Source organism: Macrosteles quadrilineatus, unplaced genomic scaffold (assembly GCF_028750875.1).
Source record: "Macrosteles quadrilineatus isolate MER2022 unplaced genomic scaffold, UCM_ALF_1.0 Scaffold_2__2_contigs__length_208266976, whole genome shotgun sequence".
Lineage (NCBI taxonomy): Eukaryota > Metazoa > Arthropoda > Insecta > Hemiptera > Cicadellidae > Macrosteles > Macrosteles quadrilineatus.
The window spans coordinates 131854948-131881888 of NW_026542595.1; the positions used below are offsets into that span (position 1 = coordinate 131854948).

The 26941-nt window shown below is 35.7% G+C and overlaps 1 protein-coding gene across 2 annotated transcripts; it reads right to left on the reverse strand.

Annotated features, from left to right (window-relative positions):
- LOC128985757 (serine/threonine-protein phosphatase 2A 65 kDa regulatory subunit A alpha isoform) lies at positions 1–26915 on the reverse strand. 2 transcript variants are annotated; one of them, XM_054405605.1, is made up of 13 exons: positions 26608–26915; positions 22605–22796; positions 21193–21412; positions 20308–20468; positions 17913–18068; positions 12991–13098; positions 11699–11862; positions 11132–11249; positions 10339–10504; positions 6874–7028; positions 4957–5099; positions 4619–4719; positions 1–196 (listed from the first exon to the last, which is right to left on the reverse strand). In XM_054405605.1, the coding sequence occupies exons 1-13, from the start codon at positions 26689–26691 to the stop codon at positions 192–194; spliced, it is 1773 nt and encodes a 590-aa protein (XP_054261580.1). In that variant the 5' UTR covers positions 26692–26915; the 3' UTR covers positions 1–191. The 2 variants fall into 2 exon arrangements, with proteins under 2 accessions (XP_054261580.1, XP_054261579.1); XM_054405604.1 differs by lacking the exon at positions 1–196 and having other exon boundaries at positions 4423–4719.
- Between the last annotated feature and the right edge of the window lie 26 nt (positions 26916–26941).

Here is a 26941-nt window from a genome sequence, read left to right on the forward strand (position 1 = left end):
TATATTATGTTACAGTTTTTATTTCATAAATTAACTTAAAAAGATATAACACATATGATTGATAATTTGTGACAGGCGCATAACACTATTACAATGGATGTATTTTAACACAATATGGATAGCCCCTAGGTCACCATGGGTAATGATTCCGTCAAAAGAAGAATGGAAAATGTTCATTGCTCTCTTCAGGTTTACGCTGAAACAAGTACACATACAGATATTATTTTGTGTTTCAACAATTATTATTAGACCAAAAGATATAAAGATTACAATATGTAACCATAGATAAAACATACTCCAATAGTAGATTTGTCATCCTTATGGAACAGCTGAAGCCAATTTTATTGTTAGTTCTGTACGTCCAACTGTAGAACTTGTGTTTTGTTTACAATTTGTTTCTTGTTATTTCATTCTTCATTATCATATTAAATTATGATCAGATTATTTCATTATCATTTCTATCGATATGATTGCCACAATTGAAATTTACAACAGCTGATTTTTACTCCCTAGAGAGTAAAAATGCTACTTTAGACCCGCAAGGCATGCATTAAAAATGGCTGTTAAACATTCAATATGAACTAATAAATTATGAAATCATTAGTCAGTTACAAGAGCCTAGATTTAATGATTGTTAATATGAATATTTTAATAATATTTTGATTTTTGGTATTTTACACCAAGAAAGGTTTGAGTAAAGAAGAAAACTTAAAGGGAATCATTCGTCCTAACTCAAACCTCCTCTTCAAATTAAAAATGCTCAGAGACGATGCTATATAGACTATACAGTAAAAATTATGGAATTTTATTTTTATTTTGTCCTAGAATCCTAGGCACAATCCCAGGATTGTTTTGCCTAGGGGTTGCAGTGTTATCATTTAAATAAAATCCATTGGTGATTTGGCGGGAATCAAATCCAGGACCTTTTACTTACTTTTACTTACTTACTTTTACTTTTCAAACCCGGGACACCTTAGAGTCCCGGGCTCTAATCACTAGACCAGCTGGCTCCACAAAAAATTATGGAATAGCCTACAGTGTTAAATTTTATTTTAGGATGGAACTTTCCCTTCCTAGTGAACACGCTATCATAAAAGAAATTCTTAAGTGACAAGTCAGTCATTTTTAAATATTGTTAGCCCAAAAGCCAGGGGCAATCCTTATTAGTTTGGTAAACATTCTAGCCATAGGTGATAATATGTGTTTACACCTAAACTTTAATTTGTTTACCTACCATTTTATTTTCTGGATAAAAACCTGGAATTAAGTAGTCAAACATTGTCTACTACAAAACTTTGTATCCTACTTCTTATTATTGTATTGTATCTTATTCTTTTAAACTAGTTGACAGTAGAATTAAATCGTGACTTAGATTTATTAAATGTATTGTAGTATTTATGTACTATGAATGCGTTTATTTTACGTATATTTAATTTCCTTTAAAAAAAATGTGTTTTGCACAAATTGCTGATCTTCGACAAGATCTAACTAGACACACTTATATTTTTAACTTAGTGGATGTGGATATAAGGAATCTATAAACTTTTAAAACAGCCAATTTAAAAATCCAATCCCTGACTGAACTGAAGAAGTTTGTTTAGCTTAACAAATCTGAATCCCTGCCAAAGCTGTGTACTTCTATAAATTAACACCACCCTTACTGAACTTGATAAAAATAATACTATTCAGTACTATCTCCAACAAAGGTGCTATGAAAACAAAACCATACCATACACCATAAAAGTATATACAGGGTGTCCACAAAAGATTACTACAAATACCTAATCCATATTGCTATTTTTAACGTACGATGCCCTACCTGTGTTAGTTGTTTCTGCCACACACCACAATTTAGTTAACACACAATTTTTAGCAATTTTGCTCATCTGAGTAGATATTGTGACCTTAAATTTAAATGGCTGACTTTTAGATAAAATAGACAAGATTGGCAAATAAACCAACTTCCTTCTTTTCCTGACATCGCCTCTTATGATTAGAGTTTACATAGTCTACCTGAAAAAAAACATCTCAGTTGATGAGTTAAGGATTGAAATAAGAAAATCATATCTCTAAAATTAAAACAAAATACAAAAAACCCTTGTTTTAAACATAAATTTATATGGAAATGGCATTATTGGAAATCCTGGAGATAGGCATCCATAATTTTCTCTCATGGTTTATAACTGAGATGTTTATGTCAAGTAGAGTGTAGAAAATCAAAAGAATCAAAAGAGGACCTAGATAAGCTTACCGAGATTATTATAAGGGAAGCAAATAAGATTGGACTTAAAATAAGTGAAGAGAAATCAAAATATCTGAAAGTCGGAAGAACCCAAATTGAAGGAGCTGAACCTTTTAGGGTCAATAACTATAATTTTGAAAGAGTAAACTAATTTAAATAACTCAGAGTCTCAGTTAAGTGGAATAATGAAAGAGAAACAGAAATAGAAAAGAGACTGATTGCAGCAACCAAATGTTTCTGGGGCGTATAAAAAATATTTAGTTCAAAAAAACTATCCAAAAACACAAAATTAAGAATCTATAAAACTTAAATCCAACCAGTCCTTTAGTATGGTTCGGAAACCTGGACATTAGGCCTAACTAAAAATCATGAAAACAAACTAACGGTATCATTTTTGAGAACAAAATTTTGAGGAAGATTTTCGGACCTATAAATGAAGAAGGTATGTGGCGAATAAGAAAAAAACCGAGAGCTCCGAGAACTGTACAAAGAACCGGACATTGTAGCCATAGTGAAGAGTAGACGACTGAGATGGGCAGGCCATGTAGAAAGAAGGGAAGAAGAAAGTATGCTTAAGAAGATCGCCAATGGACAACCACGAGGCACTCACCCGCTAGGAAGACCAAAGTTGAGATGGAGAGACCACGTCCAGAAGGACCTACACAGAGTGGGGGCATCTCTTGACTTGGTGGCAGACCAGCAGTAGTGGAGGCAACTTGTTGGCGATGCCAAAAACCTTCTTAGGTTTGAGTGGCCAAGGATGTAAGGTAAGGTAAGAATGTAGAAGATGTCCCTGATTCACCCAATAAAAAGTAATCACAAAGAGTGATGTCGAAAAAAAAACTAGGAAGCTAGTATGTAACCTTAAACCTCATACATTAAAAATATGCTAATCAAAATTTTATATTTTAGTCCACAATACCTATAAACTTGGAAGCAAAAATATGAGTAAATCTAAACGTTAGCATGTAGCCGATACAACAAACAAAGGTAGAACATCGTGTGTTGAAAAGTAACAATATGGCTAATGTATGAAATTGTACTAATCTTTTGTGGACACCCTGGATTTTAAGTTTCCATGTGATTTTAGGGGTGGATCTATCCATCTACATAACAAACTGGTGTAAAAATAGTCCAGTAACCTTAACCAAATCTATTCTACGAGAAGTAGGGACTTAAAACATCAAACCTTCACACTCAAACACCAACATCCATGCAAACAACAATAGAGGGGGTAACATCAATTTTGTAAACCAATTTAGAATTGTTCAATATTTTAATATGATTCTTTCTTTTACCACACAATGTATGTCTCGTTTGTTGGAAAGAGAAATCTAGTTGAGAAAATTTGTGGAGTTTTGCAAATTAAAAAGTCAATTAATCTTTTTGTTTTAATTTTCAACACTCTATGTGGACTACCACATTGTAAAAGTTTAAATAAAGTAACAATAATTATACATTTTTAAATAAACAAACAGTTAAAGATTTTGAAAAGTTAGTTCAGAACTAATCAGTTTAGGTCCGTTGAATATCATTTCATAATGTGCACATTCATCGATAAAAACATCTGTTTTGATGATGTAATCATGGCCAACAATGCAAGTTTTTCTTCACTTGATCATTGAGCAGAGAAGTTAGTATGGCAAATAGTATTTACAAAAACAGTTGGTATACTTTACAATGGTAAAAGGTAAAACCTACAATCTACAAGAATTCCATTTTGTGGGTGACAACTGTTAAGAGGGAGAGGGGGAAATCAACATTTGTTCAACCTATTAAATTATGAGTAACCCAGTCAACCCTGCAAGAGCTAATGACCTAGAAAGTGGCATTGCAAAGTGAAAACATTGGTTAGTTTTGCGTTATCTGTCTATAACCTAAAAAATCAATTTTGTTTGTTCAAAAAAAATTTCGTTTGTAAACATCAGGTGGACAATTTTGAGACCTGATCACAAATATAGGTTACTACCTCTATTCCAAGCTTTAAATATATTTAAGCTCAGAAGACTGAAGGTTATTAATCTGTATGTTATCAGAAACATCTTTATAGGCTACTGTCACTTTCTGGTATTAGTTCTCGAATGGTAGGAAAGCACACACTAAAGCACACTACACTCTCGGTGAAAACAGGACCCTAAGCACCACTCAGACAGAGAAGGGGTAAATGAGAGTAAACATGCTACAGTAATTAAATTTATTGACAGCAGCAATCTACGTACAGGTAGGTTAGGTGTTCTAGGCTAGGTAATTAAAACTCATAGACATTTATTATGATACAAGGGTCAAAATCATGCGTCCATGCACTTCAAACAACATCTTGTTTAACAGGCGCAGGAGGTTCGGGCTCCACTTTGACAGTTTGTTCTTCCGTAATACCTGCAATGCCGGCGATGGCTTCTGATGCGAAATACTTGACATCCACGTCCGTGTCCACATTCAGTCTTTCTAAAACTGGTTTCACTTGTGTTTGGATGCAGCTGAAAAAAAATTAAACAATGTTTTACTAAATTTGTTGTTTTGATTTGGTTTTCGACAACAAGATTTGGTTTTAAACTGTATCGCTGTACAGGTAAGTCTGCTCTTTCTATCTAAAGATCATCCCCATCAATGTTGTATTGTATTAAAATACAATCAAATCAAACCTATTCTGGCCCAGAGTCTTTGAAGTTGGCCAAACTATAAACACATGCTGTTCTATACAGGGCTGTACTCACTTGGGGTCGAGGACAGGTCCTATCTTCTGCAGAGTCTTGGCCACATTGAACCTAACATTGGGCACAGAGTCGCTGGCCATGCCGATCACTGTTGGCAACATTAACCTCACCGTGATGTCCGGACCACATGCTGGAGCCAGAAGCTGCAACAACAAATAATGTACAAGTTTAAAATTGGTCAACGACCGATTACATATTTTTACCCGTAACAATCAATTAGGTATATACAAGTGAATACAATGTGTAAACACTGACCGATTAGTATAAAATATGGTATTAAATTGATAGAAATGTTACCACAATATTGTATTGGTTTAGTTTTATATGTAATATTAAAGAAAAGCTCTTTCTATTGCACGTTGCTATTGCTCTATCTAGTCTCTTTTAGTGTGAACTTAGCAGAGCAGTGGTAATGACTTATGAAGCATCTGCTGCGGCACCTGTGAACAATATCTGGCTTAGGACCCGGACCTAACTCTTGGTTCACCATAGGATGTCCAGAAATATAGCAGATAACACCAATGTCACCAAATCCAACTGAGCTAACATGTTACAAAACAGCAACAAAGATAGGAGATTTACTTTAAAGATTGTAGGAACATATTCTGAGAGGTACCAGAAAGAAATGTTTTGGCCTGGTTCGGCAGTGGATGGAAACAGCCATCTTGGTGTAGGAATGTTTCTACAATCACTATGCAACTAGCTGGTGCCTCTAGAACACTCATGCCTTTAAAAATGAGTTTTAAATTGAGCTCTGTTAAAATTGAAAATCCTACCAGTTGTGAAGGGTGGGATGTAATTTTTTTAAATTTTACAATGCTATTGAAATGTTTTTGCTACATTTTGAAGATGTACGCCAAGGAAAAAAGAGCGAGGGCTTGTTCAGACAGTAGCATGGTTTTTGATTTGGTCTAGCTCCTCTAAAAATATCTGTTGTGAGTTGTCCAGTCTTTGGATTTCGTGATCTTTGGTTAGGACCTTTGGAAACCACCAGGCACAAAATGGGGTATGGAGAATGAAAGTTAACCAAACACAATTTTAAAATATTCTGATGTTTTGTCAATGTAACACAATGACTGTTATTGATTCTCACCGTCCATTCATCAGTCATAAGGCCGGCCACACACAGAACCGGGCGGGGCGGGGCGCGACGAGACGCCTGACTTAAGCCCTGTCTTGTTGCTATCACACACAGAATGAGGCAGGGCACGTCAAGTAAAAAGTTTAGCCCCCATAAACCTTCAAATTAATATACGATTTTTTATTTCTGAGCCTTGAGCCGATTTAGCCAACTTTTAAATTTGACTTTATACTTGGGAGCAGAATAGAAAACAAAATTCAAAGTCATACCTCCAGAGGAGTGGTTTTTGAAACCCTTAAGATATGAACGTTGGCCCTCTCTTTCCTCAGTTATCAATACCAAGATAAATTATTAGTAATTCAACCACTGTAGTAATATCATCACTGCATAGTCTTGTCAAAGGGTGTAATCTTTGATCGTATAAATTGTTACAGTCTTGTATGTAAATTGTATCAGTTGTAAAATAATCCTGATCAAAATTAGCCCATAAGGGAATAAATCACATGACCGCGCATGCGCAGAAAGTTCTGCCTGGCAGCGACTTGCCTCGGGGCATAATTTTGGAGACCTTCGCATTTTGCCCTGAGGGCGCCCGTGGACGTCTTTTCGACGTGCCCTGCCTCGCCCGGTCCTGTGTGTGGAGCTTCATAAGCGCCCGTGCAATTCCCGTCGCACAAGAAGCCCCGGGGCAAAATGCCCTGTCGCGCCCCGCCTTGCCTGGTTCTGTGTGTGGCCGGCCTAAGAGTAAGCCAATCACTGCAATTCAATTTTATCCCTCATATTAAGACTTAAGACTCCAAGTTGTACAAATAGATTAGTAAATGTAAACTACTCACGTTGATGCTGAAGAGACAGGTCATGCGATGCAGATAGTTGGTATCCCTGGACATGGCCAAAACTTTGGGAATCACAGTGTTCTGCGCCCACTCTGCTCCAAACTTCTCCACCAGCTTCTTTAAATTCTGCGTGGCCGCCTCTCGGATAGCGTACACTAAAAAATTACATACATGATACAAATTGGCTATAACTACAGAAACATAGTGACTTATACAATATAGCTCAGGAAATATTACTAATACTAAACTAGCCTAATGCGATTGTTAGTTTTTTCAATTCCAAACTTTTTTACTTTTTTACCATGCATCAGGTCGGGTCACAAAGATAAGGTTACAGTAAAGGTTGACTGTCAGTAATCCGGCAGATATAGGACTGTGTTACTGCCAGATTAGTTAAAATACCGGATTACTGGAATATCATTAGTAAAAACACAATGCACACAACACGTCTGCAAAGATTGTGCGATCAGAAACCGCTATTGCCACGGTCGCTCATGACAATGATAACGGTTCCGTGACTGCGGGAGACGGTCTACACCAAGATTTTTATCGTGAGGATGCCCATCATCTCACAGACAGATTATAGAGTTGTCGCTGTTTACTTTACCGATCACCATGAGTCGCTGATTTGATAAAACCAATGAGTTTTATTAAGAATTGATAAAACTGATTTGATGAAACCAATGAGTTGATGGGTTCAGGGTGACTAGTTTATTTCCATTATAAAATTCAAGACTAATTCCAAATTTTTCAAGACTAGTTTTTCAACAATTAGTGGGTGTTGATACCAAAATGTATCGATTCTCAATTCTTGATACCGATACAAATTTTTATAGCTTAACCATATTTTCTAAATAATACTACACCAACCCCTGTCTTTGTCATAAAGTAGTATTATGATAATGTGGTGTTTTCAAGTTAAAAAATAATGCAGCAATAAAAAATTCTAACTAGCAAATTTGTTTTTTTTATCATGAAATCTTCCGTGTACCGTACGTTAAGACATCATCATTGACTGCAGCGGTTACAGAAACGTGATCGCCGTCGTCCGCGATCACGGCAAAATCATGAATATTTCCCGCAGCCTTGTAGACATCAATGACATCATTGTCATCTCCCGCGGTCACGGAAACGTCATTGTCATCTCCCACGGTCACGGAAACGTCATCGTCATCTCCCGCGGTCACGGAAACAACACCGTCATCTCCCGCGGTCCCGGAAACGTAATAGTCGTCGTCCGCGATCGCGGCAAAATCGTGAACATTTCCCAAGGCCGTGTAGACATCATCATCGGCTCGTAAACGCAAGACGACGATCACGGAAAAATCATGAAAATTCCCGACTTGGAAATCAAATTCAAGACTAAATCCCGACTTTTCAAGACCATTTTGAAATTCAATACTAATTCCCGACTTTCCCGACTACTAGACACCCTGTGGGTTACATTTTGTGTGTAAAACATTGGCTCTCCATTCTTTTTTTTGAATAGACAAGTGTAAACAAAAAGTTAAATAAACGGTATCAGCATTCTGACACAAACTTTCTCCCATAAGTTTGTCAACAACCTTTATCATGTGTAAGCGATGAGAGTAAGTATAGGGAAATAGGATTTCTACAATTTTGTTCAGAATTTAAAGGACTATAACATGCTAAATATTTATCAAAATCGTTCAGGCCATTTTTGGGAAAATCCAATTTTTCTGTTATTTTATGGGGGTTTATGGGAAAATGACATAATTTACAATTGAGCCGTAATTTTTACAAAAATGGGATTTGTACCATTTTGTTCAGAATATAAAGGACTATCACATGCTAGATTTCTATCAAAATCGTTCGGGCCATTTGTGGGAAAATCCCATTTTTCCGTTATTTTATGGGGTTTTATGGGAAAATCCCCATTTAAAATGAAAATTTCTAAAAAATTAAAAAAAAACTATTAAAACTGTAAGGACTATAACATACTATGTTAAATCAAAACCGGATTTTTTTCTAAAATCCTATTTTTTGTTATTTTATGGGGTTTTTATGGGAAAATAACATATTTGACCATAACTTTTGAACCGTACTTTTTACAGATATGGGGTTTGTACCATTTTATTCAGAATTTAAAGGGCTACAACATACTAAAGTTTTATCAAAATCGTTCGAACCATTTTTGAGAAAATCTGATTTTACCGGATTTTTATGGGTTTTTATGGGAAAATCCCCATTAAAAATCAAAATTTCAAAAGAATGAAAAAAACGCCTGGAGATACCATGGATTGGAACCTACATACCAAATTTCATCGAAATCGGACCACAGGTGTAGTCTCCAGCTCTGTACACATCCAGACACACAGACACACAGACACACACACAGACACACACACACACACACACACACACACACACACAGACATCACTTCGAAAACCACTTTTTTGGGTCCAGGGGGACCCAAAACGAATATATCCACTCAAAACTCAAACTCGAAAATTTTGACGAAAACAATACTTTCTCCATATACTATGGTATAGGGGGAGAAAGTAAAAAATACACTATATTTAAAGTATTTTATAGCTATAGCTAAACCTGTAACCTGTGGTCAGCAATGCATTCAAAGTCAATGCTATTTTCATTTCCTCGGCATTTTAAGTTAGGTTTGCACCATCCACCATTTTTATTATCCATGATCATAATCCACTCATTATCATGGATAGTCAAGAGAGTGATGTACAAAATATCCAGTTAAATAAATTGAAAATTTGTGTGCAAATCAAAATCAACTACACCCCATTTGGAACCAAGACATAACTTGACAATCCATTTCAAAGTTAACCAACTAGCTTTTAACACGTTCACTGCTAATGACGCACTTGTGTGTCATAAGTATATTAGCAGATATATAATACATGATGTATATAATTACATAATATATTTTAATCCACAATTTATAGTATAAAATTTATTTAATTAAAGATATATTGTCACTCAATTAACATGATCATGTTAATGTTTATGTTTTTTAGCCATTTATAAAAGTATTACATATCATTAGCAGTGAATGTGTTAATCTATCCACTGCAATGAACTGTTTTTTTTTTTTTTTTTGTTTTGCACATTTATTGCAGCTTGCCAAAAATGTGATCCATCCAAATTTTTTATTTTGTTTTTTAATTTTTTTTTTTTAAAAGAGGTTGGCGGCCTCTTTTAACCTTGCATTTACCCGTCCATATAGACTACAGATCTGTGGGGGGAACGTATCCAGCAAAGCAAGGGGTGTGCCGGTACAGTACAAAGGTGAACTGTACTGATAAAAGTTTGTGGCAGTGACCAGGATCCGAACCCACGACACTTCTGCCTTGGGCCCAAAGTCCGTGACGCTACCAACTGAGCCACCGACTCACCAAGATAAATAAAATAAACAATGCAAATACTATACCAAATCTCCACTATGTGGCTGTAGAACAAAAGCGTTGCAATCTTACCGTGGTCTATAAGCCAGCCCATGCAGAGCGTGTTGAGTTTTTCATCAAAGAACTCCACGCCTAGCTGGCCAGCCAGCAATGGCATGTACTCTATGATGGCCAGCCTCACACGCCATTTGGAGTCCTCGGCCAGCTCCACGATGGCCGGCAGCAATGACTGTGACAGCTGCAACAGGAAACTCAATAAATTTATTTATTCATCACAGAAATTTATCACAAAATGGCTGAGGTTCACAAACGAATAGGTGGCATGAATACACTTTGTGTATTAGAAATACACTTTCCATAAAATAATATTACTAAAACTATATTTCACAGTTAGGAAGTCCAAATTTTATTTTACATCAAAAAGGCGAGGCTCAATATTTTTTTTGTGAATTCCTCCTCAAAATAAATATATATTCAAAGACCATTTGTGAAATAGACATTTGGGTTGTTGTTAAGTTGTATGTTCTGATAATAGGGCCCATTGAATCTAGAGCTTTTCTGTGGCTTTGATTCTCCAAGTAGATTGGCCCACAACACACTGTAAGACTTAATCTACAAAAAATATCTACCGTATACTAATGTAAAAGTTCTGTCATGTCAATCTTTTCTTGTAATTCAACAATTTTTTCCCGAATTCATTATAAAAATCATCTTAATTATCATTCTGTTTTAAACTACCTAGAATTGAGAGTCCCAAAATTATAACATTCTGCAGTAAGAAAGTTGACTCAGCAAGCCTTCAGCATTAATATATTATCCATATTATTTCTCTTTATAAAAACCAATTCAAATTCATATTTCTTACCTGTTGGATTCCAATGACTTCATTTACACAGTCCAAGTTGGATATAATATTTAATCTCACTTCAGGACACTCGTCTTTAAGTTGTGACAAAAACAGAGGTAGTAGATGTTCAATTGTGCTGCAACAGAAGAGGGAAAATTACTTTTTGATTATGTTAAGTAACAATTTCTTTAAAGCAAAAAATACTGTCTCAATTAACGTTAACAGCAATTATCAAAACAAGATGTAAAGACAGAAAAAATTAATCACTGGAAGTTGTATATATATTCAATATTAGTTTAAAAGACTTAGATCGTTTTATTGAAATAATCACACCATAAGTTTTATTCAAGCCAAGTATAAACAAAGTTGTTTTTGTAACATTTTTGCCACATTTTTTAAGATTATAATTTATGTTCTAGACTGTTTCCACCAGAATCGCGCTAAACATGATAACAATCTCCTGTGATCGACTCTCGGGATCATAGCAACACCTCTGAACATCTCTTATGGTTTCAGCTTGGATGGCTTTACAGTGGACACCCTGATATAACGAACATTTACCGGTACAGATTTACAATCACTCACTTGACTTTGCCCAGGATTGGTGACAGTCCCATGATGACGGAGGCGAGAGCACTCTTGACGTGTTGGTTGGGGTCGGCCACCAACTCCTTGACGTAGGGCAGGATGGAGGACATGATGATGCCCTCCTGTTGATGATGATCTAGGTTCTGGCAGAAATCTCTCACCTGGTAAACATGATACATTTGTTAAACTTCCCTTTGTAATGTTCAACTTTCGTCAAGTTTTTCATTATAAACCCTCTGTTGATCGACCCTAAAACAATTGTCGCTTAAGATAACCAGCCGCCTCAGGGGTCAATTAGAGGTAGGATTATTCACTCATATAAAAAAAGATTGGTTTCAATCAGATTTTTTAATGAATCTAGAGTTTTTATGAATCTAGAATCTTTTAATGATCCATTCCCAACCTTATTGTAGTAGTAAAATAGAATTGTGTCCGTTTAGGTCAAGTTTGGTTATGGACAACTCAAAAACGAAAGACAGAATAAATAATTACTTTTAAATAAGTATTAAAACATGATTTTTACAATTTCCAAAACTAATTATGAGCAGTACTGGTACAGTAAGTACGGTATATTTTGTTAGAAAACATTGCATAAACCCTCGGTTAGAGTTACAGACTCCTTTTTTTTTATTTACACAAAACGTTTTTTATAAAGTACATTTCATACATAAGAACAGGTGTTTCATCATAGTGATGTATTTTATAGTAAAATTAATAGTTAAAATAATTAAAATAAACTCAATCAGAGAATTTTTATCTACACTATAGGGTTCTCCAAAAATTCGTCAAGTGAATAGTAGGCTTTCTCAATTATTTTATCTTTGAATTGAGTAGCATTTAAATTTTTAAGATACAGGGGTAATTCATGGTACAATCTAAGTCCCATATATTGAGGGCTGTTCCTAAAAGTCTTCAATTTGTGATGTGGTAATCTGAAATTATATTTATTCCTTGTATTATAATTATGTGTAAATTTGACTACATCTGACAAATTTTCCTTAGTGTTATGTAACAGAGTCCTCCTGTAACAAGAGTCTTTCCTTGAACAAAACCAATCCCTGCAAACAACACTTTGGAATGTTAAACAAAAAAACAAAACAAATGGAAAACTCTTAAGTGTTTTAAAATAAGTATACTATACAACAAATATTAAAAATAAAATTGTCATTTTACCAAACATCACTTCTAGATGTTTATGTCAGTTCACAGCCACTAGTTGGTTAATATTCTCCTTGATACATCAAGATGTAAATAGTTGCAAATACAAATCACTTGATGTATCCACTGACCTTGTGAGCCGCGGCCGCCCTGACTTCAGCCTCAGTGTCCTTCAGCAGGGATTGGAACGCAGGCACCAAGTCTGTCTTGGTGATCTCCGGTCCAACTGCCTTTTGTAGCTATGGAAGAACAGTTTGTCAATTATGTGGGAACTATTCATGTTAAAAAAACAAAACCCGTAATCACTGAAATCACCCAAAAAATTTAACTTAGTCAAATGTGATATGGAAAGCGAAAAGGGACCTCTTGTTGACGTTTTTTTAGTAAGGCCGATTAGGCCTAATTATGGTCAAAAATATTGAAATTTGGGTTTTTATCGATTGTTATACCTCATTTAACATAAAACAGGACAGCATCAGTTAAAATTGTATTGTAAAATTGTTGTATTGAAGGTGTAAAAGGTTGAAATAAATCATTTTGTTTGTCTCAGCCTCTGCACGGTCTGAGAAAAGGTACCTCTTGTCGCTCAATGTTATTTTGCCATAACAACAATACGTCCCATTTCTAATATTCACTTTATAAACAGATTTTAGTCCAAAAAATGAATTGTCCTGCATTCTAGTGGAAATGTAGAGAACTACAACAAAGTTAAGTTTACAGTAGGGATGGACGGGTCCCGAAATTTCGGGAATTTTTCGGGAAAAAAATATTCCCGATTATCGGGACGGGATTACATTTGACTCGGGAATTTTTCGGGACGGGATTTGGCCCGATCGTCGGCGATTTTTCCGCTTCGCGAGTGCCGATAACGCCGTTATTGCGAGCGATAGGTCCGCGAACGCAGGAGACGAAGTCATACCGACGATCGCGCCGTGACCGCGGAGTCCTACCGACGATCGCGCCGGAACCGCGGAGTCCTACCGACGATCGCGCCGTGACCGCGAGTCATGACGACGATCGCACCGTGACCGCGAGTCATGACGACGATCGCGCCGTGACCGCGAGTCATGACGACGATAGCGCCGTGACCGCGGAGTCATGCTGACGATCGAGCCGTGACCGCGAGTCATGACGACGATCGCGCCGTGACCGCGAGTCATGACGACGATAGCGCCGTGACCGCGGAGTCATGCTGACGATCGAGCCGTGATCGCGAGTCATACCGACGATCGCGCCGTGACCGCAAGTCATACCGACGATCGCGCCGTGACCGCGAGTCATGACGGCGATCGCGCTGTGACCGCGAGTCATACCGACGATCGAGCCGTGATCGCGAGTCATATCGACGATCGCGCCGTGACCGCGAGTCATACCGACGATCGCGCCGTGACCGCGAGTCATACCGACGATCGCGCCGTGACCGCGAGTCATGATGACGATCGCGCTGTGACCGCGAGTCATACCGACGATCGCACCGTGACCGCGAGTCATGACGACGATCGCGCCGTGTTCGCGAGTCATACCGACGATCATGCCGTGACCGCGAGTCATACCGACGATAACCTCGTGCTTGCGGAGTCATACCGACGATCGCGCCGTGACCGCGAGTCATGATGACGATCGCGTTGTGACCGCGAGTCATACCGACGATCGCGCCGTGATCGCGAGTCATGACGACGATCTCGCCGTGACCGTGAGTCATACAGACGATCACCCCGTGACCCGCGAGTCACAAGTTACTATAGGTACCTGTAAATTGTTACCCATTTTTTGGTTTTTATAGATCAGTGCCACAAATGGTAAAAATTGATTTCGTATGTCTTTTTTTGGTAACTGCAATACAGTACTTTCTTTTTATGTACAGAAAAAAATCCCGTCCCGTCCCGTCCCGAAAATCGGGAAGGAAATAAAAATCCCGTCCCGTCCCGTCCCGAACTAAAAATTCAATCCCGTCCATCCCTAGTTTACAGAGAATAAAATATCTCACAAATTTTGCGGTCCCGACATGAAGTACCTTAGAGTACCTTAGAAGTACCTTACCATAGAGCCGACAAGAGTGTTCTAAAATGTGATTTTCGATAAAACAATTATTTAAATGAAAACTACTGTGAGTTAAAACAAAAATTAGTATTGCTTCCAAAGAGGACATTTTGAGCTTTCTTTTGATAACAAAATCGTTTTTATGCATATTTGAAATTTATTTAAATAGTATTTTTCTGAAAATGACCCTTTTAACCAATCATTTCCATCAGGTAGGCTATAAATGAAAATACCCCCGCCGCAGCAAACCTGCAGACTAAGCGAATTTCCATATGTCTAATTGGATTTACACTAAAATGTCTACTTAAAAATTTAATTAAAGAATTATTTTAACAGGTACTTAGGTTTGCTGCATCAGGGAGGGTAAAACTTTTTTTGTAAAATGTTTATAGTTAGTAAGAAATAAAAACATTTTCCAAATTTGATCAAAATATGTTCATAAACAAGCAAACTACAACAGTTTACTTATTCTCCATAAGAATAACATGGGAATTTAAAATTTACATTTTTTTGGAATTTTCTCCGTAACCATTAGGCGCATAGTAACACTTCAATATACTAAATTATTTGTTTTTTTAAGCTCTACAAAATGGTTTGAAAAGATTTTGCAACATTTTATTTTTTTTGGGTCAAAAATGGGAAAAACCTATTTTTACCCCATAAAAGCCCCCGTAAACCCCCGTTCCCATAGTCCGATCATGCTGGTTCGCGAACTCGTTCGAGTTTATCCCACCTTACACCTTCAAACCAAATTTTATCAAAATCGGACAAAAATTACTCAAGTTATCGTGCGGATGGACACATATATATATATATATATATATATATATATATCTCTATATATAGATATATAAAAATTTGAACGAATGGTGTTTTTGGCCTCTGGGGACATCAAAATGAAAAAGTAAATCGGTCCCGGGTCTAGGTCTTACCATGAGACCTACGGTAATAGCTACTTCCCTATAGGGAAATTCGCTAATAATGTAAAAAAGAAGCTCTTCTTTTTTCTACTGTGACAACAACTGCAACGGATGTTTCATTGTTACGTTGGTATTAGACCGACCACACCTAAATTGGTTAGCCCTTAATTTAGGGTGGTTGGTTCGGTATAATACAAAAGTACAACCGCTTTAGCTACACCATATAGTACACATTTAGCTTTGCTACTTAAGTTATCAGAAAAAAGTACCAAGCACACTTGAAGTTGGATATACAGTAAACAACAGTGTTGGGAAGTAGCGCGCTACAAGTAGCGACGCTACAGTAGCGCGCCACTTTTTTTGTAGCGTTAGCTGTAGCGTCGCTACTTTTAAAATTTTGTAGCTTTAGCTGTAGCTAGCTACATTTTTAAAGTAGTTGTAGCGGAATTTTAGCTACTTTTCTCGCTACATTTACATTGTTTGAGATAGTGATTTTTACCATAACCTTAATCTTACGTGAAACAACATCTTTCAAACTGAGACTGAAATTTTCAAAACAATTAGGCCTACTTTCTTGGCTTCATACAGCTGGTTGCAGCCGTGTCATTCCCTATTACAACGTTGTGTGGACATGGAGACCATTAAATGAGTGTTATCCACATTTTTAGCTCTCATTTCCTTAATTTACTACTCTATGATTACTGTCAGATAAAATAAAATCGCTACATGCAGACGACGTTTAAACGTTACCGGTACCAGTGACAATACAAGCTATTGAACGCTTGCAAGTGATTGACAGGGAAATTAGTAATCAATTTAGTTTCTTTGTTATATCGATAGTGTTTTAACTAGGGTTTTAATGAAAACCAACAACCTTAAAATAATGTGAAAGCTGATCTATCAACCTTTGCTTCAGCTGTTGATTGTGGTTCATCATCACAAGCCCTTCCTTGGTTAGATTACAAAGATTTTTCTAAGGTTTACTAAATTAACAAAGAGGAAATTACCTGATGAGATTTAAGATATGCCTAGACTACATGATAATTGTAACAAAAAAATCTCCATATAACATGAAACTTACATTTAAAAAATAGCATAGTTTGCTCCTGCTAACAGCTCTTGTATTGGACTATTCCTAGGCTATGCTAGGGCTTAAAACGAATACCAAGTTCAATTATTAGGAATATATCTGTTTAGTCCTTGCAAGAACAAAGCTACTATAGCCAACTTGTTACGTAGCCAAGTAGGCCTACATGTTATTTTTACTTTACAAATTTCAACATGTTTAAATTAAAAGCCGATTTCAGGATAAGTTGCTGAATACTGTTTTCTGTACCAACTAGGTTGAAGCACTTGCCCTATGCATAATGACAATTAATAAAGGACGATTTCTTGACATTGAAAAGTGTTATTCATAGAGAACAAGTAACTTATCACTATGGTTAAAAGTTATAGCAATGTCGTTTTTAACATTAAAAGTAAAGGAAGGTAATAAACTCCAATTTCAATAGGCTAGGCTCTGTAACACAAAAAAGTATTTTTAAATAATCGTTTTACAGTTTAAGTGGTCTTAATTGTTGATATAAGACATCTATAAATAAATCTATATTAAAGAAATAAAATGAGCTTTTAAAATATAGTTTGGTTGTATGTCCTTTGAACTTATAATGCAATATTTAAAAATAAGTACTAAATATGATGGGACACCCAATTATTTGATGCTGTTGTTGTAATGTTAGGTTTATAATGCCAACAAATTAAATCAAATCTAGGAATAATTTGTTTTCCAAGTAATGTTAGATACAATACTGACATTTCTTGTTTAAATGTTTGTTCAATAAAAATGTTATTGCAATTAATTTTACATTTACCTAATGTGCGTGGAATAAAAAGTAACGTCTTTGGAAAAGTAGCTAAAATTGTAGCTGTAGCTACATTTCATTGTAGCTGTAGTTGTAGCTAGCTACTTTTTCGGAACTGTAGCTGTAGCTGTAGCTAAGCTACTTTTTTGGAAATGTAGCAGTAGTTGTAGCTAGCTACATTTTAAAAGTAGCTTCCCCAACACTGGTAAACAAGAACAAATTTAGACTAACCTCAGTAAATTTGTCAGCCACCATGTAGCGTACCCTCCACGAGGTGTCGCCGGTACACTGGCGTAAAGTTGGCATTACTAGCTGCTCTACGTCTTCTTGTTGGAGCAGGGTGGCGATACTGACACACGCCTCCACAGCCAATAGTCGTACGGAATCCTACAATAAAGAAGATCAAACTGTAGTAAGGTCCTAAAATAACTAGAACAGAGTGTCCACCGGGCCAACTAGAATAAATTCATGAGTAATTCTAGGTAGTTCAGGTCATACTTTTTCATTCTAAGCTTTCCAACGCGTTTTTGCGCCAACTCTCGCAATGCTGTTTTAGCGCTAACATGGTTCGCCATTTTAGTGAAAAAGCATTCTCAGTAAAAGAAGCAAAATTTATGATTAGACCTTCTGTAATATTGCCTTACACAAGTATGCAATTTTTATATATTACTGATTAAATAATCCGAAAAGTAAAAACTAATTCTTAAATCTGCAATTTATAAAAAACTTTGTAAAAATTGGGATATTTCCATTGCAAAATTTATCGAATCTCCGTACAGAGACCTGAAAAATTTATTCTTAATACTGATCATTTTAATTATTACCAAACAAGTCCCAAACTCGAAGTTATATTGTGATCATAGTAAGGAGACACCATCATCGTTTTCTGCGATAAATGCAAAATCCTTAATATCTCCCTCAGCAACGGAAACCTCACCACTGTCTTCTGTGGTCGTGACAAAATCCTGATATTGTTCAGCGGTAACGGAGGAAAGATTATAATTGTCTCCCAAGATCACAGAAAAGTTATCATCTTCCTCGATCGTAGCTTAAGTCTAATAATTTCGCACGGTTATCATCATCAAGCAATAGTTTTTGGACATCATCATTGTTTCCCGTGGTCACAGAAACGTCATTGTTCGCATGCGCGATCACGGAAAAATCACTAAAATATCCCGCGGCCGTTTGGACATCATCATCATCATATCCCGCGGTCATGCTATTTAACAAGGAACTCCTCAAAAGTTACACGCTGTACCAAAAGCATAGTGGTTCAGATAATTAACAGAGTTTAGCTGAAAATTGCTAAAGTGTTCATGCAGGCACTCATAATGGTTAACAAATCTATTTCAACCTAGCGTGGTGTTGCTAGAAGGAAAGTTTGATACATATTGAAGTATGGTATTCGATGTGTTATCATTAATTGCATAATTGTAATAATAATAATAATAATAATATATCTTTATTGTCGTTTGGTAATATAAACATTACAATAGACAAGGTCAACATGTTTTGTTACATATGTTTTAAGCGTTGAAAAATCTACATTCTGCAAAAACTCCTCAACTGAATAAAAAGCACGACTTGTAAGCCAATCTGATAATTTTGACCTATACAAATGAATATTTTCCTGATTTCTAAAATATATTGGAAGTTTATTAAATAGTTTTATTTGCAAATATTTATAACTTTTGATAAATTTTGATAGCCTGGCTTGAGGAATATATAAATCTTTTGATTGTCTGGTGATATACCCATGGATTGAGTTGCAAGGAACAAATTTATTCAGATTCTCTTTAACGGAAACTAAATTGTAAAAAATGAAAATATTAGAGAGTGTCATGATTTTATTTTCAGCAAAAAATGCTTTTAAAAAATGTATTTAAGTGAATAGGACAAATGTATCACATGAATACAATTGTTAGGGTTATAATTTCAAATATGTATTGTTACATAGTAGTGATGGTCAAAACCAGAAATTTTGAATCTCAAAACCAAAACCGAAACTTGAAAAAATCGAATCCCGAATCTCAAAACCTAAACGTGAAACCTTTTTACTTAGCTGGTTACAAAGGTTAAGGACTTAAGGTTACAGAAAAAATACAGGTAGGCTAATAATAAAATTTTTAATGAAATTAATACTGTAAGAGGTTGACTCCTGAGACTGATATAATAACATAAATATGTGACTGATAAACCCATACCAACATAATTCTTTCTGAAATTTCAGAATACAATTTACTGTGTTTGCTCTATTGCTATCAGATAGTGAGGGAAACAGTGTTAAAAATAATAATAATAATAATGCAAAGAGTGCCAATAGATTCAAGAATAAAACTGCCAAAATCTTCAATTTCGAAACGTTTGAATCTCAAAACTCGGTGATCGAATCTCGAAACAGAAACTTTTCCAAAGTTTTGATGGTTTTGAGATTTGAGATTCGGTTTAGACACATCACTATTACATAGTCTCAAATTTATGTAAGCAATCAGAGCAGAACCACACAGCTTTTACCTGTGACGGTAGGTTGCACGAGTGCTCATTGTAACACTCCAAAGTTCTGGTTTTAGGCTCTTTTATTCTAAACGTTTACAAGTGGAAAATACATTAAAGTTGTATTTCCTACCTGTTCATCCTGAGCCAAGTTGACAAACATGGGGATGAGGTCAGATTTGAGGTATTCTACCTCAACGACCTTAGCAAACTCGCCCAATTTGCTGGCAGCAGCTCGTCGTACCATAGGGGTATCGTCTTGACACAGGTTGCGGAAATGGTTACGAAGATCCGCTGAGAAAAGGTTATTTAATGAATAAGATGACTTAATTACAAAGGATATTTATTGGTGATAAGGTGTATGCAAAAAATTTTTTTGATAACAGAAAAATCTGTAAAGAAAACAAATGTTGTGAAACATCTTTTGGAACCTACCCGCTACCTGTGTTTTGTCATTCTGACGGTGTGCTGACACACCTTTAAAATTTGTAGTAGGCCTATCACAATTTAAAAACCCCATAAAACTAAAAGAACTTAACTTAGCCTAGGGTATTATTGTTAGCCTACACAGTTTACTTCAACATAAAATAAAAAATCAGTAAGTTATTATTTCTTTGATGGGATCGGGATGGAATAAAATCCACTACCAGTAAGTTTTGCCCAATCAGATTATTTCAGTTAGCAAACTAAGTTTAGGGGACTTCCAAAAAAGGTTAATAAATTCAACAAATTTAATGAGGGATTATATTTTTATTGATTTTAAAAATGTAAAAAGTGAAAAGTAATGACACCAAAATACCGTAGTTTTAAAACCCTCTATAACTAGTGATAGAAATAAAAAGTCAGATTCCCATGTTAAACTTGATTGGTCTTAACTGCAGCAATTTTAAGAATGAAAATGAACGCAGTTGAATTAATCAGTACCGGTAGTCTTTCCAATTTTTTTTTTTTTCAATTAGGCTAATTGTGATTTAGTTTTCAAAATCTTTTAAGATCTAAGTTGCGATATGAGACCCACCTCTGACAGCAGGACTGACGCGAGAGTAACAGACGGAGAACAGTCCGCACGCGGAGGTGCGAGAAGTGAACCAATCACCGAGAGCCAGACGCTGTACGAGTGGCACAAACTGCGTCTCAAGGTCATGAGGACTGTGCTGTGAGCTGATCAGTCGTAGAGATTCCACGGCTTTGTCTCTCACCACAGTCTCCTCCACCGTGGCCAGCGACTCCAGCGGTGGCTGAGCAACAACTAATTTTAGTAGCTCACATTTTTTATTACATCCCGGGTGTCACAATGAGGGAATTCAACTTTTTTTATTACTAGGGCCTAGCCCATATGCATCAATGATTTTGAAACACAATTTCCAATGTAGGTTTTAACAGTAGGCTATTATATATTTTTAAAGCCAAAATTGTGGCATAGGCCTATACTTCTTTCAGCGACCTCACTTTCTTATTCTTATTTCTTATTCTTACAACCTTCAAATATAAGTTAAGACAAAAATGTGTTTTTTACGCTACCCAACATGTAGGCCTATACCAAAATGCACAAAATGTAACTTAGAAGAGCTTAGCAAGTAGTAAGTACACCCTTAGGAACTTTCAACATCCTCAGAGAATGTTGTCGTTTATTGCCGAATAAAGTATTTCTACAATATTTTCTACTTAAAAGTTATAAATTAAAAACAACGTTCAATCTAGACAAATATTTCCAGTAAACAAAGCAGACCAATCGAGAACACTAGTAAATATTCTTTTCCACTTCCAATGATTAAAGATATAACTTACTCAACCTGTACTAGGCTATGCAAAAACTTGTTAGAAACTAGGGATGGACGAGATTGGATTTTTAGTTCGAGACGAGACGAGACGAGATTTTTTATTTCTCATAAAATTTCGAGACGAGATCGAGACGAGATTTCTCTTCTCATACACAACGGGAAATGCACGTTCGAAATTTTTACCTGATTTTGTAACATTGTTAGATGACTGTTTAAATACTAAAATAATGATAATAGGCAAGAATATTTACAATCTTTCATTAAATAACATCAGCATAACATTTTTTTATTAATCACGCCTAACTTATTAAAAATGCCTACGATTAGGAAACATGGTGATATCAGTTAGGATAGAGTTCAACTTATCCTAAAATAAAATAAATCATAAAATAAAAGCAATATTAATTTTTATAAAATAGTTACTTGTTTTGACTTTTTTTATAGTAATAATTCATTCCTCACACTGCTTACACTTAACAAAACTTCTCAAATGTTATTAAAGTAATATTATTAAAATAATGAAAGTAATATTTACATTAAAAGAATTAAAGTAATATTTACATAAAAAGAATTAATTAAATAAGAACGCCTTCGAAAAGGAAACGCAACTACAACATGCTCCTGTATTGCGGGTATTGCATTAACTTACCAGCAGATACTGGACATACTCCGGTCCGCCAACAAGAGGAGTGAAGGTTCCAAGTTGTTCGGCCAACGCAAGCAGAACCTCGTCCTCATCGTAGATGGTCTCAGTGAGGAACGGGATCAATTCACTGCGAGTACGTTCCACACCGAGCGCCAACGCGATAGTGGACAGCTTCTTGATTGAGTTCAACCGAAGCTGAAAAATGTCAAGGACAAGAGTTAATTGTTGGTAGTCTAAGTAGGCATTATTAACCATGAAAAATAATGCTAATCATAAATTGTGTGAATAAGAACTAGCATAAAGCTAAGGTGATCCTACCAATTACCGAACGGTTTTAAGATTAGGTTAGGCAAATTTTATGATTTACGGTAGCTTATTTTATTCTGCCATGTAAAAACTCACGTTTTAGGGAAGGAAAGATTTTACTGTTTTCTTGACCTATTTTCAGAGGATTATAGCCTCGGTAAATGTGAAGTAAAAGTTATTTTCCCAACCCATTCCAAAAATTGCAAATCTTCCTATATACCACCGAACAGCAACTTCCCAATAGTGGTACCTAATTATTGCCACCTAATTAGGGTTGCCATATGATAATTTGTAAAAAAAAGAGGAGATTTTAGCTGGTGGCCCCCACTAGTGAGTAAAAGTTTGTTTACGGGCTGGGCTTTGATAGTGATTGCGGATACCTACCTTCAGAATTCGGACTGGCCGGCAGACGCGAATTAAAGGACTGGGAGTAATGAAACAGACAATAAGGACGTTGCTGGCCAAAGTGAAACTAAGAAATAAAAAAAGTATGTACTAGGCCTAGGGAGTAGGTACAAGAGTTGCATTTTTCAGTCATTGCATAACAATCAATAATTGGTTATTGTTGTTAATACTATATTATTGTTATTTGTTTTTGTTGCCTAGATGTCTAAGTGTCAAATGTAGGCCTATGGTTGTTATTTAATTAGCCATCGTGAACTGTCCTACATTGCATTAATATTATATTAATATAGATAAGTTTGTAGGTAATCAAATAGCACCACATCAAACAAAATGGAATGTCCGTTGAAATAATATAAAATAGGCTAAAACAAAATTTGCGAACACAAATTTTTTATTTTATTTCAAAAGTTCCGTTAGCCTACACAATGTATTTTAATAGAGTAAAAAAAGAGATTTCTCACTTTTTGCAGAAATCCCCCGGAGCTAAATATTTAAGGTCAAAATCCGGTAATCTCCAGGGAAATCCGGGGATATGGAAACCCTACACCTAATATTAGTTATTGAAACTGCGTGTGATTTGCTAGGCTCCTACTTTTTAATTTTAATTTGTTATTATTTTGTCAAACTAACTTAACCGTCCGAATTTATGTGTCGAAAAATCGACACATGTTTTGTGTCAATTTTTCGACTCACAAACACTGTTTACGGCGAAGGCTCTATGACTGACAAAATCGGATTGAACTGGATCGAGTTAAGTATCGTTTTATTTGGCAGATTCTAAGCTTTCTCCCAAGGTCTGTCTCTAAGCGCTTTTTTTTCTCGAGCCGATCATAATTGTAGCAGACAGCTGACGTGCGTATTTGTAAACAGCTTGGTTAACCTCTCACCGATGACTGATGTGTTTTATTACGTTTATCATTGTTTTAGTGTTAAAAATCAAAAGTAGTGATATACGTGGTGCATTATAAGAAGATTTAAGTGATTTTGAAGGGCTGGTTGATGATCCTGAAGAAGTAGGTAGTGATATTGAAGTAAATTATCAGCCAGATTCCTAGCTATGGTTAAGCTATGCATTCTTAGCTAAACGCTATGTACTGAAATCCAGTTGTTTGCCCATAACTTATTTATTTGCAAATCTACTTCCTTATATTATTATATATTTGTAATCCTCATAAAATTTAGAACAAAGTGGCTATTTTTAAATATTTATAGGCCTATAATTTACACAATTTCATTGAGCGCGAACTTTTTTTTTTGAAAATTTTCCAAAATATATTTTTTTTACCTAAAAATATTTTTTGAAACAAATACGTTCCTTATGTTTTATGTATAGTATTGAAACCCATGATTTTCCAAACAAAATGGTATATAGAACAGTATAACATTGTTTTTATGCTTCTCAGATCCGTTTTGGTAAAACCTTGCAAATGCGCAAAAAATAGGCAAACATTAAGGCCAAAACTAGGGACACTCGGAGGGTTAAGATTTTTCAACCTCTAAAACAAAAGTTTTAATTTAGGCAAAAACGGAAATTGTTTAGATGGGGGTGACCAAGCGTTCTATAGTAAGTTACATATCATTGGAAACTAGATTTTTACCTGAAAATAATGGTGCAAAAATTTTTCTGCTGCCACAAAAACTGAATTTACTAGGCTACGATTTTTTAAAGTTTATTACCGTAATGCATCTTGTCGGCTGGTCTCTGTCACCATAAATTTACTGTGAATTGACTGACCAACACAAACATGAACGATTGAAATTGAAAGGATCGTCTAGGGAAGAAGAAGAAACCTAATATGACAAAGAGTAAGTTTATACAAAGAGGACAAGGAGGTAGAGGCATTTATAAATTCAACTGAGCGTTGATTATGAACTACTTCAGTTCTTATTTAGACATGGGAGGTGGGTAGGTTGGGTGTTATGCGGACTTGTGACAGTATTAAGTGTTTTGAAGTTAGGTTAGATTAGGAAGGTAAAGTTTAGGTTATAATGAATTGAGGTGTTGATTTATATTATCTCCAGACTGTTTATGCACTTTGTTAAAAGTACTACTAACAGAATAAATAATAATTTCAAAAATGCGCAGCATTTTTTAAATTATTATTTATTGTGTTAAAAAATGTGAATTGTGCTATTAACTTCGATTATACAGTATAAACATTGCAGTGCAGATTCAATGTTCCTAATATAAAACATTAAAATAAACTTCAAAAAATCGTAGTAAATTCAGTTTTTGTGGCAGCATAAAAATTTTTGCACCATTATTTTCAGGTAAAAATCTAGTTTCTAATGATATATAACTTACTATAGAACGCTTGGTCACCCTCATCTAAATAATTACCCTAACTTACTGCCAATTAACTTAACTTAATAAGTTAATTGCTTCAACGTGAACCAGAACGCATGTTTTTGCTGATTGGCGCTAAGACAACCATTGTTTAGCCGCCAACCTGACAGTCACAACAATGCAAAACTATTTTCACTCCTGCCGTTTCTTAACATAAGATGTAGGCCTAGGACCTAAATCACATGATACCCTTTTGTTATTTAAAATTCACAGAGGATACATGTCCAGTAACCAGACGTGGTTTAGGCGTATGGTAGTGACGTCACCGGGTTGTGGGGTCCCGGAACACCATTACCACAATGATACGATGTTCGGCCAGCGTTGTTCGTGGTGTAGTGGATAAGAGTGCTCGGCTGATATCCAAGAGGTCCCTGGTTCGAAACCCACCGGTTTCTTTAACTTTTTGTCACAGATTTTGCTTTGAGTGTAATTTCTTCTTAACTGTACATCTTTTGTTAGAATTTTTGGCATTTATAATTTTATGTTATGAAGGGAATTGAACTTTCATTTGATTTTTTTTCATTATCAGCAAGTTTGGTTGGTTAGGTTAGGTTATGACAGTGTAACTGCCAGACGCCTAATCCACGTCCTGTTACCGGACGCGTATCCTCTGCGTTTAAAATTGGCTTAGGGCCTATGACAAACGACATGGGCTTAAAAATAGCCTAACTTGAAATGTTATTAGGCCTATTTATGAGTAGGCCTACCTACTTTTATTCGTGTAGGCCTATTTCTTAGATTTATTTTTATTGTTCTATCCATTCTAGCCTATGCTGAGGGCAAAGTTTAATCAGCTAAATCGGCAATCCCTAGGCTCCCTAATGAATGTATTGAGAAAATTGAAAAAAACTAAGTTACGTCGTGGAAAGAAAACACCGGAGTTTGATTGGGATGGATTACTTTATTTGAAGAGAAACTAATTCGTCTAGTCTAATTTAATGTTGATACCTGGACATCTTCATTCTTCAACTCGTCAATTAATACAGCTATTGGGTAGAGGGAATCGTCTGTAGATGGGTCACTTGCTGCCATTTTGAATTGGGCGACACACTTATAAAATGTTGAGTACGAACGAAACACACGAAGTACACAAAACACAAAAACTATCAACACTACTTTGATTTTATAGAGTGGAAACTAACAGCATATCACTAATTCATTTAGAAAAATATCACCAATAACATATAACTTCCAATGGATAAGATGAGCAACTGCAATTATGTACTTTGGCGTTTCGCATTGGCATTTGGTAAATGTGAGGGGAGGGGAGTTTGTAAGAAAA